Raw genomic sequence first — 15,167 nt, forward strand, 5'->3', positions numbered from 1 at the left:
TGTTGTGCTCAAACTGTTAATTATACTCCACCTATCTCCCGGTTTACATCAGAGACTCCTCACTACCGGTTCTTGTTCATATAAGAAAATAGAGTCTGAATTGTTTTAAACTGAGACGGCAGACCATACAGACCTGTATTCCTTAATAAGACTCACCTTCCGATCTCTCCTCTATTAGCATGCGATCCAGGAATCCCAAGTCTCGATACAATAATTCATCAAGCTGAAAAAAGTGTGAGAATCGAACCAAACATTATGTTCTGGTACAACTGACAAACGCATTTTACATAGTCACCGCCTAACCAGCTTGTTACACCTTTTTAATGCATTCGTGTTTATTTCCACTTAATCAAATTTGGATACTAAAGGTTAAGTCAATGATTTGAATAAACAGATGAGATTCAGCGGTGGGCTTCTCCAAAAAGCAAACTTGTCAAGTGGAGAAAACCATAAGGTGTTGAAAAAAGTTGCGGGATCTCCGGAAAACGTACTAAGAACTTAGATATATAATGAGATCTTTAAATGATATTTTGTATTTAATTATAGGATAAAATAACAGTCTGATAGTCACATTTTCTTATAAATTGTTGCTTCAGAGAGTGAACTCATTTGATATAAATTTGAGCAGTAAGACTAGTATGCGCATTTCCAATGTCCTTTGAAAAGATGACCCTTTGAATCAGGTTGCATGATTCTTAAATGAAAAGAACATTCTTAACTTGCTTAGAGACTATAGTCAAACCCTTTTCATTTCTGTAGAACTAGACGTGTTCGACATATTTTCTACAAATTGTTTTGTACTAAGCCTATGAACTTGTTTCCACTATATTCAGTCCCATTTTTCCATGTTTTCCGGTTATGCGCGTCGTCACTAGTCTGCTTTGGCAATCTATATCAGTCATTCTGAACATTTATTGTGAAAATCTGATTCATTTTTTTAGCTACTAGTTCTAGTTACCTTTGTAAGTTGTTATTCAAGTAACATTAAGCATGACTTCAATGGAGTTAAATTATAATCAATAGGTAGTTTGCTGTTCATAGTCACTGCATGAGGAGTGCATCAAAATTATAAACTCATAGATGTCAGATGCAACATGGACAGAAAATAAATTGGACCCCATATTTAATAATAAAAAAATGACCCATAATTTTCCACCACACAATGTTTTCCGAGGTGCGAAACTTGAGGGCCTTTTTCTTCAGCAAATTCTGAATTTTGATTTCAAAAAAAGGGTGAGCTCAAATGTTTTGTACTTCAGGATTGTGGGTTTAAAAAAAGCACGGCCTTTCCATGGAATCCTTGTGGTCTTTTGCCTTCATACCTTAGAGTAGAAAAAAAGTGTATAACAGTTGAAATTGAGTAATGATTCCAAAGAAATGGAACTCGTAGGCAATCTCTATTTCCATAAATAAAACCAACACAATGGTCCGTCTTTGGACACTGGTCCGTTCTTATAAAACGTTGGACACGTGCTAGTTTAGCATTGTACCAGGCGCGGTTCTACGGGGGGGCTAGGGTGGCTGTAGCCCCCCCAAAAAAAAAATTTGTCTAGCCCCCTCAAAATAAATTCCGTAAAACTTGCATTAGCAAAAAGAAGGATTGTGTTGACATGCGAACGGTCTCCCCCTAAAGAAGAAATAGCCGTGACAAGGGGTGCATTAGTTAATATAGTGTGAAGGTTTTAGGATTTTATTGGCGCTCCCCATTGAAAATATGGCATGAGCCCCCCCCCCCCCCCCCCCCCCCACCTATTGATTTTCGGAGGCCTAAGTGTCTGGAAAAAATAAGCGGTCTACATTTCAGCACGCCTCCCTGAAAAAAATTCTGGATCCACCGTGCTAGCCCCCCAAAAATATTGGTTCTAGAACCGCGCCTGCATTGTACTCAATCCTATACAGTAATCCTCGCAATCCCTGATTCAATGAACGAGAAAAAACTGTCTTCTTTGAATTTTGCATTTCGATCTCAAATTTCGCAATTGAAATACTTTGGATCTGATCTGTCTGGGACTTCCAGTGCAAATGCATGCAATACAGAAGCAGGTCGACAGTACAAGACTCAAGGTCCCAGTATATCGCAGTATGGCAATGCAGTATCATTCCTATACGTGTAGTTAGAAATATCACGATAGCCTTCAATACAGCTTTGAACGGGACGAATTCCATACATGGACATTTGCTGTAAGTTTTCAGTAAATAGCCTCATAGGTTTTGTGCACGGGGTGTCAGTGCTGTCCTGGCATGAAACTTTTAACTTAGAGGTCATTAGTTAACATTTTTTACTGGTCAAAACCCGCTCTGCAACCTCTTGAATAAAAGAAATTGTGGATTAAATCACTCAAGTCCGTTACGCCAAATCCTACCTTCGTATCAGGTTCCTGTAAAGTGTACGCAGACACACCGTGGCACACGGCCAGCGTTAGCAGTATAAGACCCACCATGGCCCCACCAACTCTGGAAATCGAAACGAAAAAAAAAATCACTCCACAATTTTTTTTTTATCGTATCACCAGTTCAAGCTCCTGCTCTATATTATGTAGTTTGAAGCCTTCAGGACTGTGGGTAGCCGTCGGAGTATAACGACCTGAGATCTATATCACTCGCTACCGATGAAGGGCAACCTCTCGGCAGCGATGTACCAGCGCCGCACCCGTACCTACAAGCTTTGGTGAATAACCCCCCCCCCCCCCATAAAACTACCTAATAGCAGAATATACAATGGCTATACGCACGAACGGAGATGTATTAATGAAACCAACATTTGAATAACAGTTGCACAATATATTTTTTTTTTCATACCTTCGCGATTAGCCTACAATTGTGTATCATCGCATTGGCCTCGGACGATAACGGGAGTTCGAAGAAAAAACCTTGATGGCTTGCCGGTTTTGTATGCACGCCGCACCTTAATTCCCCGTTTCACCGGTTCACCGGATCACCCCATCACCGGTACGGGTTTTTCATTACCTATTTCACACATACCCGATTTCGTCCTATAATCGGTCACATGATTATCTGTCACATGATGACCAGTCACATGATGGCAATCATGTAACTTCCTTCGTGAATCTGATTGGTTAAAGAGGTTGTGGAATGCTGGAAGACATTTCCGTCATTTTTCGGGTATGTAGCCTATTAAAGGTGTGATGAAATGAAAACGACTATCGTGTCTGTCATGACATGAGTACCAAAGGTACTTTTTGAGAGCTGTTTTTCAGGTCCTGTTTCGACCCGAACGTGCAATCTGTGTAAAAGTCGTCGTTGGGGGCAGCAAACAAAACATAGTAGATCGTGACGTAATAAACAGGACTCGTTTTATACTGGGCTGCATCGGGGTGCACGCCTGTAAATAGACCAAAAATCCGTCCGCCGAGCTCATAAATAAAAGTTATACCCTCAAAATATTCTATATTAGAGAGTTCTGAGAACCATGGAATTGGGGAATTGAAGACATGTGGCACTGAACCTCTGGCCTGGACTTGGAGCTTCCAATTCTGAGCATTTTGGATGCAATCTGGCCCGAAAGTGGCGCTATTTAGCCATGTTGTGGAGGGATTCTTTTTCAAAATGGCTACTTTTCCAGTTCGGGAAACATCATTCGTTTTAGGGGTGTTCTTATTTGGGTGAGAATATCTCAAAAAGTCAATGGTCAACCCACCCAAAATTGAAAAGAAAATGAAAGATGACATGTTGATCATCATTTTTCTGTGCAGCTTGAATACCTGTGAGAGTTCTGAGTATTTTTAAATGAATTTTGAAGTATGGACATTTAGCACTAGTGTCTATGGGAATTTATTTGCAGGCGCGCACCCTATAGATCCTGAGTGGTGGCGGCCATGTTGTTATGACGGGGGATTTCAACGTGTGCTTTTTATTGCTGTAAGTACAAAATAAGCTTAAATTGAGTTAAAATAAATATGAAAACAAACATTTTACACTCTGTATCTTTGATTTTTCAGGTTTTTATTCAAAACACACTGTGGAAGTTAGCATTTACATGTAAGTGAACCGTTAAAAAAATGTAAACAATGAGTCATTCACCCCAGTCTGTGCATGTTCTTATTTTGTTTCCATTTCGGGGTATTTTAATTGGTTATTATTGAAATCGAACACAGAGAAGGCACAGTTCTTTCTTTATTCAGACAAAAATAAGTGAATAATATTGTTTGTACTTGTTTGAGCTTGTACAAATCAAATTTTGACTTGTAATAAAATGGATGGTGAAGGGTGGACATTCACATCCAAGGTAAAAAACTTTTAGCCAATGGATTTCTGGGCTCCTGAAAAACACTGAGACAAAATGGCCGACATGGAGTCGTGGTGCGCCAGAATTAAATGGGCGATTGCAAAAAAGAGCAGATTTCAGCCTTCAAAAGGATGCCGGCTTTGGCGGGGATGCATAAAAAAATCCTATGGCATCATTTCAATGAAAATGCCAGGCTCGAACAAACGCACTCTGAAGTCTGTGCACAGGGCGGCTTACATGGCACACACCGGAAATGTAAATTTGCCACGGGAGTGGGATGTAAGTCACCTGTGCCAGAATTCATTGTGCGTTTGTTTCGAGCATTTGTCCCTTGAACCTAGGGCTGTAAATAATAGCAGAAAAGTCTGCAAACGACTCAAGCAGTGCCAAGGGCACGATGGGTACCGGGAGTGCCTGCTTTAAGGTATCGTAATGAACAATAAATTTGTCAGTTACATTCCAAAAACATAATTTAAAAACGTTTGCAGTAATTGTGTTCAGATTGGATGATGTGGCAGACATTTTTCAAACCATCGTCTGGCTTAGGATCCAGTTGGCCACGTTTATACAGTGGCCGTGTGGCATAATACAGCTGGAATCTTTGAGAACGCAATTGTGCTCTGCGTGTTTTGTACTCCTGACCTTTAGCACGTTTAACATACTGTTTTTGTTTCTTATCCATTTCAGCAAGGGCTTTTGCAGCTGGGGAGCCTGCAGTTACTGGGCAACCAGCAGCTGCGCACTTTTTGACTATTGAATTGGCGTGTCTGTTATTCACCAAGTGCACTGCGCTATGGTCTCGACAAGAACCATTTCTTGAGAAGGTTAGTGTGGCCTTAGGGTTGGTTACTGCAAAGGCATGGTTCATTGATTCTGCTTTTTGAGTACTGGTGCCATATTTAGTTTTTTCAAGGGCTTCTTGGCCAAGTCGTTTGCCTAAGAGTTTGATGAGAGTCTGTTCATCACAAGTTGCTAATTTCAGTTTGCCACGGGCATCGACTGGCAGGTATGGAAACCGATATTTACCACCCATACAAATTTGGGACCACTTTTTGCAAAGGCCGTGATTCCCCATGTAACATTGAACAATGGCACTTGCTGCATTTCTAGCCATGGTCGTCATTTGGGAAGAGTTCCCACCGCTTTTTTTCAGTATAGCAGCAGCCTCGGCCTGTGCCCTGTGGCTGACGTCATCGGCAAATCGATCTTGAATGTTTTTCTTTGCTCTTTTATTTTTGCCTGGAAACATCTCTTTACTGAATTTTGCACGACTTATGGCCGCACAGAGTGATCGGTTTAAATGAGGCGGATCTAACGAATGTTCAGTTTCCATACCTGCCACCTTACTTTGCATATATGATCTCATACCCCGTGCCAGACAACCGTCGGCATCTGTTGTCACCCTATTTACAAACAAAGGTTCTTTACAGTTTAAAAGTTTTTGGGCGCACTGAATGCCCCCGTTGCGCTCATCTCCCATATTGAAGTTCGGTGGACGAGTGGCCGTGCATTTCCCTGCGTGCTTGTGATCCCTCGCTCCGTCAATGTCACATTTTTTGCAAAGTTTGTTCTCCTGGTGGTACATGACAACATACTTGCTGGTTGTCACATTTTCAACGACAACATCTCTTGTCTGGGTGGCTGCGACGAAGGGTGTTTTCTTGCGACAGTTTCGAAGGGGATTATTATATTGTCTGTCAGTTTCCACTGCAATTGCGCTGTGTCTCTCGTAACCCTGCAGTTCATGAATGTCTTTCACGATTTTTCTCTTGTTGCACATGTCCGTTTCATTTTCTGTGGTGATAATTTCACCACATTTGTTTGATGTACTTTGCAGGCTACTTATCGAGGGAACAGTTGTGTCCATTGCAGACAACAGCCGCCTAGCCCCAGCAGCTGCAATGCCGGTGTTGTAAAGACCAACCTGGAACGCCATGTTGGGAGTGGCAGTCCGTCGTCCTCTCCCCGTCTGTGGAATTTCGGTGAACAGTTTTGTCTTGTCAGTGCAGAACCCACACTTTTGGCAGGACAGTACCTCGGACACAGCCAAACCTCGTCGCTCCTCAGCATCTGGCATCAATGTGGGCCGGCCGCTGCAATCAGGATGTGTGCGTTGGTGATCTAGGATAGCCTGCGCTCCCAAGTCGACTGCAGAATTGATGTCGACGAACCGGTAGGCTGCTCGCTTCCCTCCATCTGACTGATCAGCTGGGCTCTGGTGCTGGAGTTCTCTTCTACAGAGGGGCTGTGGTACTGCTTCCTTCTTGAGTTGGAGTTTGTCAAGGGGAGTAGTTTCAGCAGCGTTTGGTCGAAGCAGCATGACTTTCCTTGTCGGCACTGCATTGGGCGTGGTACAGATGAACCCCCGCTCATCTCTTTCAACAGCAAGTTGCATCTGCTGTTGTGTTGGCCTTGTGTACACTGTTGGTGAGTTCATCTGAAAATGACTGATTGGGGATTTACACTTTGCAGGGAATAGTTTATGGCCATTCTGGAACCAGCTTTTCTTCCTTTTGTACACTGCTCGTCCCAATCGACCCATACTGAAACTGCTGCAGAAATAGCTGGTTTTGCAAAATTGAGATTGTTTTTCCCCTGTGTGAGCATGTGACAGAATGCATGTGGTCACACTAACTCTCAATGCCAGAGTGATGACTATACAGCACAAGTTTGGTTAATAATTCAGAAGCCAGTCTGTACAGAGAGTTTATTTCTGTTGTTATTTTATGGGGGGGGGGTGGGTGGGTGGGGGATGGAAGATAGGTGTTTTACAATGGAATCTTTGGAGACAGTAATTAGCCCAGCTAGTACTAAAGAAGCTGGGCTGTGATGGGGACAGGGCCAGGGAGTCATAAATAGGGTCATATAATAAATCTTCAGCATGTACTTTCAGAGAATAAAAGGCAGCCACAGCCAGGGATTAGTGCACAACATCAAGGCCCATTGTGTACAGTTTTTGATCTTCCAAGGGTGTTCATTGCTTGCAATAATTTAAGAAATGACCAAAATACTACTGTTGTAATGTTGCTTATGTTACATGCCACCATTAAAATACAGGGCACCCTGTACATTTGCATATACAAAATGTTAAAGCTGTGCTGAAATTAATTTATCCCCCCCCTTCTTTTCACCCTTGATCCGCCCCTAAAGTGGTTATGGCCACCACAAAGTGACCCCAGATGAACCAAGAAAATAGTTCACACACATTGCAAATGTAAAAGAAAGGAATATGTGGCAAAATTTGAAGTGAGAAGGAAAGAAAAAACAACTTCCATGTGCATATTGCATGCACACAAGCTGTATTTTCCTATTCAAAACAGTAGAAAACACCATAGCCACACCCTACAAATTAGCCCCTGTGGTTTCTCCGAGGGGCAATATTTTTCATTTTTTTTTTCAAAATAATGACTTTGAAGATATTCTACTTCTCCTGAATGTGGTTTTGTGTTAAAATTTGAGAGTTGCCTGCTATTAAAGGGTGCACGCCTGTAAATAGACCAAAAATCCGTCCGCCGAGCTCATAAATAAAAGTTATACCCTCAAAATATTCTATATTAGAGAGTTCTGAGAACCATGGAATTGGGGAATTGAAGACATGTGGCACTGAACCTCTGGCCTGGACTTGGAGCTTCCAATTCTGAGCATTTTGGATGCAATCTGGCCCGAAAGTGGCGCTATTTAGCCATGTTGTGGAGGGATTCTTTTTCAAAATGGCTACTTTTCCAGTTCGGGAAACATCATTCGTTTTAGGGGTGTTCTTATTTGGGTGAGAATATCTCAAAAAGTCAATGGTCAACCCACCCAAAATTGAAAAGAAAATGAAAGATGACATGTTGATCATCATTTTTCTGTGCAGCTTGAATACCTGTGAGAGTTCTGAGTATTTTTAAATGAATTTTGAAGTATGGACATTTAGCACTAGTGTCTATGGGAATTTATTTGCAGGCGCGCACCCATCGGGAGTCCTGTTTATTACGTCACGATTTACTATGTTTTGTTTGCTGCCCCCAACGACGACTTTTACACAAATTGCACGTTCGGGTCAAAACAGGACCTGAAAAACAGCTCTCAAAAGTACCTTCTGTACTCATTTCATGACAGACGCAATAGTTGTTTTTATTTCATCACACCTTAGGCTACATATACCCGAAAAATGACGGAAATGTCTTCGAGCATTTCACAACCCGAGTCTTAACATCAACAGTGCGTCTGGTGATATCGGGTTGGGTGAAATCGTATACCAAAACAATCAGACATGTTTGTCGCCCGGTATATGCGGTAAGATTTGTCCGAATTTTCAGCGCACACCTCTGTACGATGGCCCGATTGTCCAGTGAACCGGTAAAATTGTAAAGGTGTGCGTTGAGATCAAGTTTTAAATACTGTTTAGAGATACTCTATCATTCCAACATTAATAACGCCAACAGTTTCTCCTACGCCAAGTGACTTGAGAAATAAAGCCTGTCTACATTTCATCAAGGATGTTCACGTACTTTTGACCCCCCCCCCCCACCAATAAAAAATGACCTTGCCATGCCACTGTTGCATCCTAGACACCAGGATAAACGACTGTTATGAGCTCGAGTACAAAATGCACTGAGCGGATTTGCCTTAATTGGTTAGACGCGTGATAAAGGGCATTAATACCCGACAATCACTTATCAAAATTCAATGATAATGACCAAAAACGTAGACTAATGAATATTCAAACATATAATTCGCTGGCTTGACAGACTTCGAGGCCAGATCGGGAGCAGAGCCTTGCAAATTTGAAAGCCACCGCGCGCAGTGGTCTTTGTTGAAAAGTATTCATGGTTTTTGCCACCAGCACGGCCGTTATCACGCGTCTAACCAGGAGTTGGGCCGAGTCGTTAATCCTTGTGTGTAGGATCCTTGGTTGCAGAAAGAAATGAGCCCCGGCCGATTGCTCATTGTTCACTTTTCAGGTCATTGTCCGGTTCATTTTTTTTTAGTGCAGTTCAGTTCACACTTATATTTCCTCTTACTCAATTCAAAACTGATGGCAATATCTCAAATTACAGTAAGCAGTGCAAGTCTCCAAAAAAAGTAGAGCTACCCTGTAAACCGGAGATCCCCATAACTTTAAACACATAACACACATTGAAATTGCTTACGGATATTTTGAACAGTTAATATAAATTAAGGGTAGTATTAAGGGACATCAGACTAAAACAACAAGAGCCAGGCAGTATTAAACCAGGGTATTGTTTGCTTGTTGCAGTGACGTATACTAAACTGTGTTTAGCAATTAAACACAATTTTGCTATCACTTTGTATAAACATGTTTAGAAGCTAAACATTATGTGTTCAATTTCTAAACATCAATGTTCAATTGCTAAACACCATCCATCCTTACGCTAAACATGTTTAGTATTTAAACTTGTTTACAAACTGATAGCAAGAAAGTGTTTGGAAAAGTGTTGAAAAGCTAAACACAGTTTTTACAGTCACTTTGATTGGGGGTAGACGAGAAAAGGCACTCATTTACGCTGGAAAATTGCCTGGGTTAATTTTACCCAAGCAAGGGTGAAAACTGCAACTACCCAACATTGGGCTGTCCTTTACCCAATAATTGTTTGGGTTAGAATTTCTCTTAAATTCAACCAAAACTTGTAGTCATCCATGACCAAATTAAATTCAGTCTGGTATGCCACAAGTTTTGGATGAATTTAACAGAAATTCTAAATTAAACAATTGGGTAAAGGACAACCCAATTTTGGGTAGTTGCAGTTTTCACCCTTACTTAGGTAAAATTTACCCAGGCAATTGTTCCGTGTACGGGACACCAGGCCTCCGTAAATTCAAAAAGTACGTGTATACATGGTTCCTAATATGGGGTACAAAACCCAACAGAACAATAGACCCCACAAGGAAGTCTTTACAGAAATTAATCTGCCCCATAATGGAAACACTATGGTGTTTGAGATTTAACAAAGGACAACAAAAGAAAGGAAATTAAGGTTTTCCCCACATTATGTGTAAAGCGGTGTGCTCTTGTCAGTAGCTTTTCAGGTAGCAGACCAGTAAATAAACTTCCATAGACCCCAATGGTAAATGCTCCCACTTCAAAAATTCGGGGAAAATACTCACAACTCTCCAAGGGGTTCGAGACACACATCAAATTAAAGCTTATTTCATCATCTTTCATTTTCTTTTCAATTTTCGGGGGTCAACTGATGAATTTTAGGAGAAATTTCCATCTGAAGATGATCACCCCTGAAAATAGTCCTGAAGCCCATCGCCATTTTGAAAAACGATGCCTACACTCCATTGCAAAGTAGAGCGCTTTTAGGGTCCAAATTACATCAAAATTACACAGAACTGCAAGCTCCCAGTCCTGTGCACGGTTTCCACTCATATTTTTTACAACCCCTCAAGTTCATGGCCCACAGCATGCTCAAATACCGAAGATTTTAAGGGGGAAGGAAATCGTGATTTGGCCGGCGCAGGCAATTTCGGACCGATTTACTGGTCTGCGCCCTTCAACTGTGCCGCCTCGAAGAGCATCACTATTGAAGGGCGCCACCTATTGAACATCGGACCATAGGAAGAAGGTGTCAAACCATCCCCATCCCCACCCACCTCGCCTCCACACACAAGCCTCACACAGGTTTGTTTATGGTGTAAATCCAGGATTTTCGATTGTTCCTCGTCCTCATTCCTTTGTTTATACCCTAACTTTCTTGCAACAGCTCTCATTGGTTTTGTACACGTTTTCTAATCGAGGTCGTCCTCGATTTGATTCCTGTCCTCAATTCATCGATGACGCTCCACATGTGTGTCCTCGATTTACACCATAAACCTGCACGTACATTTTTAAAAGCATCAATCAATCTTGACCGTATTTTCCAAAATCAGGCATTCAACCTGAAGACAGGCATTTAGAAGTTAATTGTTTTCTATAAATAAATATTCAATTTGTGTTGTTTTACAACTATAAAACCTCGTCTTTTTCCTATTTGTGGACGTCTGCATTCCTCCTGACACTGATGGAGAAAAACATGATTGTATTACCTGTATAGATTTTTCCGACCAAAGTCGTAAAATTGTCGTTCAGATTCATTTCAGTGTACGGATATATAGCTGCTCCTGTGTTGGTGCAAGTATTACCCGTTGTCCACGGAGCCTAGTCTCCGTTCCAACGTGTCGTCTGGTATAGAAATGCAAATATCTGCGACCCCGCGCACCAGCCAATCGGAGTCGACTTTACTCAATCGTGACGTCATTTCATTCCGAAATCTGTTTGATCAGTCAAGTCGGATGCAATGCTTTTGTTATATGCAACAGCGGCCTGACATAGAGATCTATCAAACCTAGCCACAACATTAGCTAAGCTTGGCGCATCGCGGAACATTTCACAGAGCGGGTGACCGCAGGCTTTGTTTGCCCAATTCACGACGCAAAAAGGATAACAGATGTCGTATGTAGGTTTTATTTATAGACGTCCATGACGCGACTACGGGGTTATTATAACTCAATGACTAAATATAGAAAGCGGTTGCTGAATGGTCAGAATAGCGAGGTCAAAATGCAGTACATGTACAATTTTTTTTGCATGATTAATTGCCGAATCTGCTTGCATATAACAAAGACTACTCCTGTGTGGTTCGTTTTCTAGAATTTTAGGCAGTAAAGTCGGTTGTACACACAAAGCTTGGTATTCGATCTGATATAAGGTACCCTGTCGAGCCATGTGCCTAAAAGGGAACACAAGATTGAATACGTCTCCACTACAGGGAAATTTCAATAGGTGAATACGTCTCCACAAGCTTATCACGAAATATAGTTATATGGATTTTGCTCAAAACTATGAATTTCCAAGGACCAAGGTGTGTTGATCCGTCGCGAATTTAAGTGTTTTACGTAAGGGATATTAAGTCCGAATTTCAGCCCAGGAAATTAACTCTGGTTAAAAAAAGAGCACTTGGAAACTTCACTTTCAAACTCTAAAATGTTAGTACACGGGAACAAAGAAATGATTCCGCAAGGATATCAATTCCAGTGTTCACGTTTTCCTTTTCGTTTATCAGGCATGCATACAAACTTAACAACCTGAGACAGCAAATTGCAATCATTTGTTTCCTATATGTTTTATTTAAAATCTGTTTAATAGCCTTATCATTCACATTGTTTCGGCATCATATGCCTTTCCTCCGATGTGATTGTCAATTGTATTTTCATGATTGTTCCTACTTGTTTATGTATTCTAATTGTTAACTGTAGTTACCTGTTTAAAAGATGCAGACGTGCGATAATTATAACAAAATTATAAAAAAATTCAAACAATGTCCATGTAAAGGCCCCTAAAAAAACCACTGAAGTTAATCAACCATTAACCATTAACCACTAACCATTAAATCAGTTTAACATCCGTACATTCTCAACGACTAGAGAAATATTTAATATCCGTACTTCTCGAAAATCAACAATGCGCACCATTTGCAACCTCGCGCGGGACGGTGTGGTAACCGTTTCATATCAGACAGGACTAGGGTTTAAAAAAATAGATACACAGGATTGCTTCCGCGTACAGCGGTGTTTTTACTTGCAGCGCACATCGTCAATGGATCATGATTATTCAGCTAATTCGATGTTTATTCATAAGAAAATAACAATGACGCCACACCATTGCTGTCATTTCGTCATGCATGTACACTAAAACATTTCAGAACGGCTTTCGTCGAGCTGCCACAGTGTCCTAATGGATAGTGGAGTGATTTTTTGACCGCAAGATATGTGGTTCGTGCCCATACCCATTTTCATCAAATTATTTGTGTTGGTTGGGATAAGTTTAATTGAAGGGGAAACACTAGTACGAGAACCTAAGTGTCTTCCATCCACCCATCAGAGTCATAAATATTCATGTTAGGGTGCGTGATGTGATCGGTTAAAATACGATGTATGCTGCATAAAATACGCTCCCGTGCATAGACGATCTCTTCGTGTTGCTTGATTTTCATAATTAAGTTTGTAGGTGTGAAACAAATTCTACAACTTGGAAGTCTTTTCACTGGATGTTTTCATTATGCAGATAAAGAGCATACAAGTAGAGCATCATTACAAATAGAACTTTGTTCTCTCTGAGTTGTCATGATTTTGACATCGTGATGAATACGGACAATGTTAGTAGTTCCAAAACTCTGATGCAAACACCTAATAAAAAAATTGAAAATACAAGGGGTTCAGGAACCAGTTCCCCTCCCCCCCCCCCCCCCCCCACCACCATTCCCCTTCTGGATCCGTCCCTGTCTGTGTCCGCTCCTGTCTGTGTCCGCTCCTGTCTGTGTCCGTATTTGCAGATATTCCATGCAATGTCTGCTCCTTGAAAATTTAGCATGGTCCTGGGATCGCCTGCTCGACCGTCACTTCGCACATCTGCTGCTGGGTGACCCTCAGCAGTGGGATATCCACGGTGACAAACTGGGCCGTCAAGGGAGGGTCGCACACGAAGTCCACGGTAGACCGGCGTACTTCGGCTTGCTGGGCGGTCAGGGCCGAGCCGCACATACCGTTGTTGAGCCCGGTGGAGCTCGTCCCGGCACGGACCACGGCACCGGTCAAACGATCACCTGTAGATGCGTAAGAGCGGAAATAAATAGGGTTCAAATCCACGCCAAACATAACACACCCCTCCACTACACAACAACCTTGAAAGGAAAGTTACTATCATTTTTTTTTATGGGGGTGCAGTGCTTTGGGGTCAGCATTTCTCAGTCGGCGTTTCGGGAACGTTTTTGTTTTTTGCGCTGATATGACATTTCATTTTCTGGCCAAATCTCGCTGGGCCCCCAACCCCCATGCCCCGCTCAATGTTGTTTCTCATTGCGCGGTGTGTGCTCCATCCGCTGAAGAGAACAATATTGACCGGGGGAGTGGAGGAGTTGGTGACCGTTGGAGGTTATTTCCAAGTGTCCCAACCATTTCGGCCGGGATTGTAGAGCAATAAAACTTTTGTTTTTGTTTTACTTCTTCTTTTTCTTTTTCTTCTGCTTTAATCAAATCTGGTTTAGTATAAGCATTAATGATTGAGTGTTTTCGGGAATTCAAACAGCCAAGTTTATTTTTTAGATCTCGAGAAACCACATGTCATGAATTTCTTAATAAAAGCAAGGCTTTTCTTTCTGCAAATAACCCTGCCATTGGGTGCCCTTGGCCTCCGTTAATGGATTATGATTTCGATCAGTTTGATTTGCTCTTTAACTTGAACGCAACAACGTGAAGACTTACTGGTGCAGTCTCCACGCTTCTTCACCACGACCTTCTTGATGCAGTATGCTGTGATGAGATTCACCTGCAGCAAAGACGTCTCCGCGTTTACTGCAAAAGAAAATTCGTATAAGCATATATATGTAAACGTACAACGAATATCTACACAAATAAAGTTGAATAAAAAGATACGCGTGTTCAATGGAGGTTTAACAAAACAAATCGGGCACGAAACTAAAGTGTTATGGTCGATTTTCATGGCTTTCAAACAGTGGCGTAAATAGGGAGCATGGGGCACGCCCCTCGAGGACTGTTCCCCTTCTTGAAATGACACCCCAAGGGTCCCAAGCCAATAGAACACCTGTTACGTCATTGCTTCTAGACATTTGGAAGTGGAAAACACCTACATTGCATGGTACAGGGGCGGATCCAAGGGAATGACGACCGAGGTGGGTCGGAGCTGAACCCCCTTTTCAGTATCTCACATGCATAATGTGTAATTGAGACATACATCTAATTAAAGCCAGAGTCCATCATTTGCAGCTATCCCAAAAGTAACTGGCGTAATTAGTGTTGAAAAACATACTTGGTTGAAAGATAGTAAGGGGACTAAACTCCCTGTGAAATTATTCTTTCTGGCAAGCTGTCATTTTGAAGAAATCAATGGAAGAAGGCCTTTCCAAAGGGTGCGTCT

General features: G+C 41.7%; 3 protein-coding genes across 50 annotated transcripts in view; 1 reads left to right on the top strand and 2 right to left on the bottom strand.

The window, feature by feature from the left end:
- The window catches only part of LOC119736224 (fibropellin-1-like), a 29,596-nt gene extending 27,036 nt beyond the window's left edge, over positions 1-2,560 (bottom strand). For 2 of the 4 annotated variants that reach the window (XM_038210261.1, XM_038210262.1), the window contains exons 1-2: positions 2,364-2,554; positions 157-223 (exon numbers count right to left, since the gene is read on the bottom strand). In XM_038210261.1, the coding sequence (XP_038066189.1) occupies positions 157-223; positions 2,364-2,441 (145 nt within the window). In that variant the 5' untranslated portion in view covers positions 2,442-2,554. Of the gene's footprint in view, positions 1-156; positions 224-2,363 lie in introns of all 4 variants that reach the window. The other 2 variants (XM_038210259.1, XM_038210260.1) reach the window with 2 other exon arrangements.
- A 1,169-nt stretch (positions 2,561-3,729) lies between these two features.
- On the top strand, positions 3,730-6,977 carry LOC119736054. 3 transcript variants are annotated; one of them, XR_005272263.1, is made up of 3 exons: positions 3,730-4,670; positions 4,934-5,070; positions 6,084-6,977. XR_005272263.1 is itself a non-coding variant. In XM_038210058.1 (3 exons), the coding sequence occupies exons 1-3, from the start codon at positions 3,918-3,920 to the stop codon at positions 6,369-6,371; spliced, it is 507 nt and encodes a 168-aa protein (XP_038065986.1). In that variant the 5' UTR covers positions 3,730-3,917; the 3' UTR covers positions 6,372-6,977. The 3 variants fall into 3 exon arrangements, 1 of the variants encoding a protein (XP_038065986.1); XR_005272264.1 differs by having other exon boundaries at positions 3,730-3,879; XM_038210058.1 differs by having other exon boundaries at positions 3,730-3,999.
- A 5,355-nt stretch (positions 6,978-12,332) lies between these two features.
- The window catches only part of LOC119735676 (neurogenic locus Notch protein-like), a 68,009-nt gene continuing 65,174 nt past the window's right edge, over positions 12,333-15,167 (bottom strand). For all 43 annotated transcript variants that reach the window (XM_038209528.1, XM_038209524.1, XM_038209515.1 and 40 more), the window contains 2 exons: positions 14,495-14,584; positions 12,333-13,836 (listed from right to left, as the gene is read on the bottom strand). In XM_038209528.1, coding sequence (XP_038065456.1) covers positions 13,598-13,836; positions 14,495-14,584 — 329 coding nt within the window. In that variant the 3' untranslated portion in view covers positions 12,333-13,597. The remainder of the gene's footprint in view (positions 13,837-14,494; positions 14,585-15,167) is intronic.

Source organism: Patiria miniata, unplaced genomic scaffold (assembly GCF_015706575.1).
Source record: "Patiria miniata isolate m_02_andy unplaced genomic scaffold, ASM1570657v1 HiC_scaffold_29, whole genome shotgun sequence".
Lineage (NCBI taxonomy): Eukaryota > Metazoa > Echinodermata > Asteroidea > Valvatida > Asterinidae > Patiria > Patiria miniata.

Excerpts from the sequence above, each read along its gene's own strand:
- LOC119736054 (XM_038210058.1), top strand. The coding sequence starts at position 3,918 with ATGAAAACAAACATTTTACACTCTGTATCTTTGATTTTTCAGGTTTTT. Across the intron at positions 4,000-4,933 it reads GTGGAAGTTAGCATTTACAT|CAAGGGCTTTTGCAGCTGGG; the intron begins GTAAGTGAACCG and ends TATCCATTTCAG. Across the intron at positions 5,071-6,083 it reads AAGAACCATTTCTTGAGAAG|GCTACTTATCGAGGGAACAG; the intron begins GTTAGTGTGGCC and ends TGTACTTTGCAG.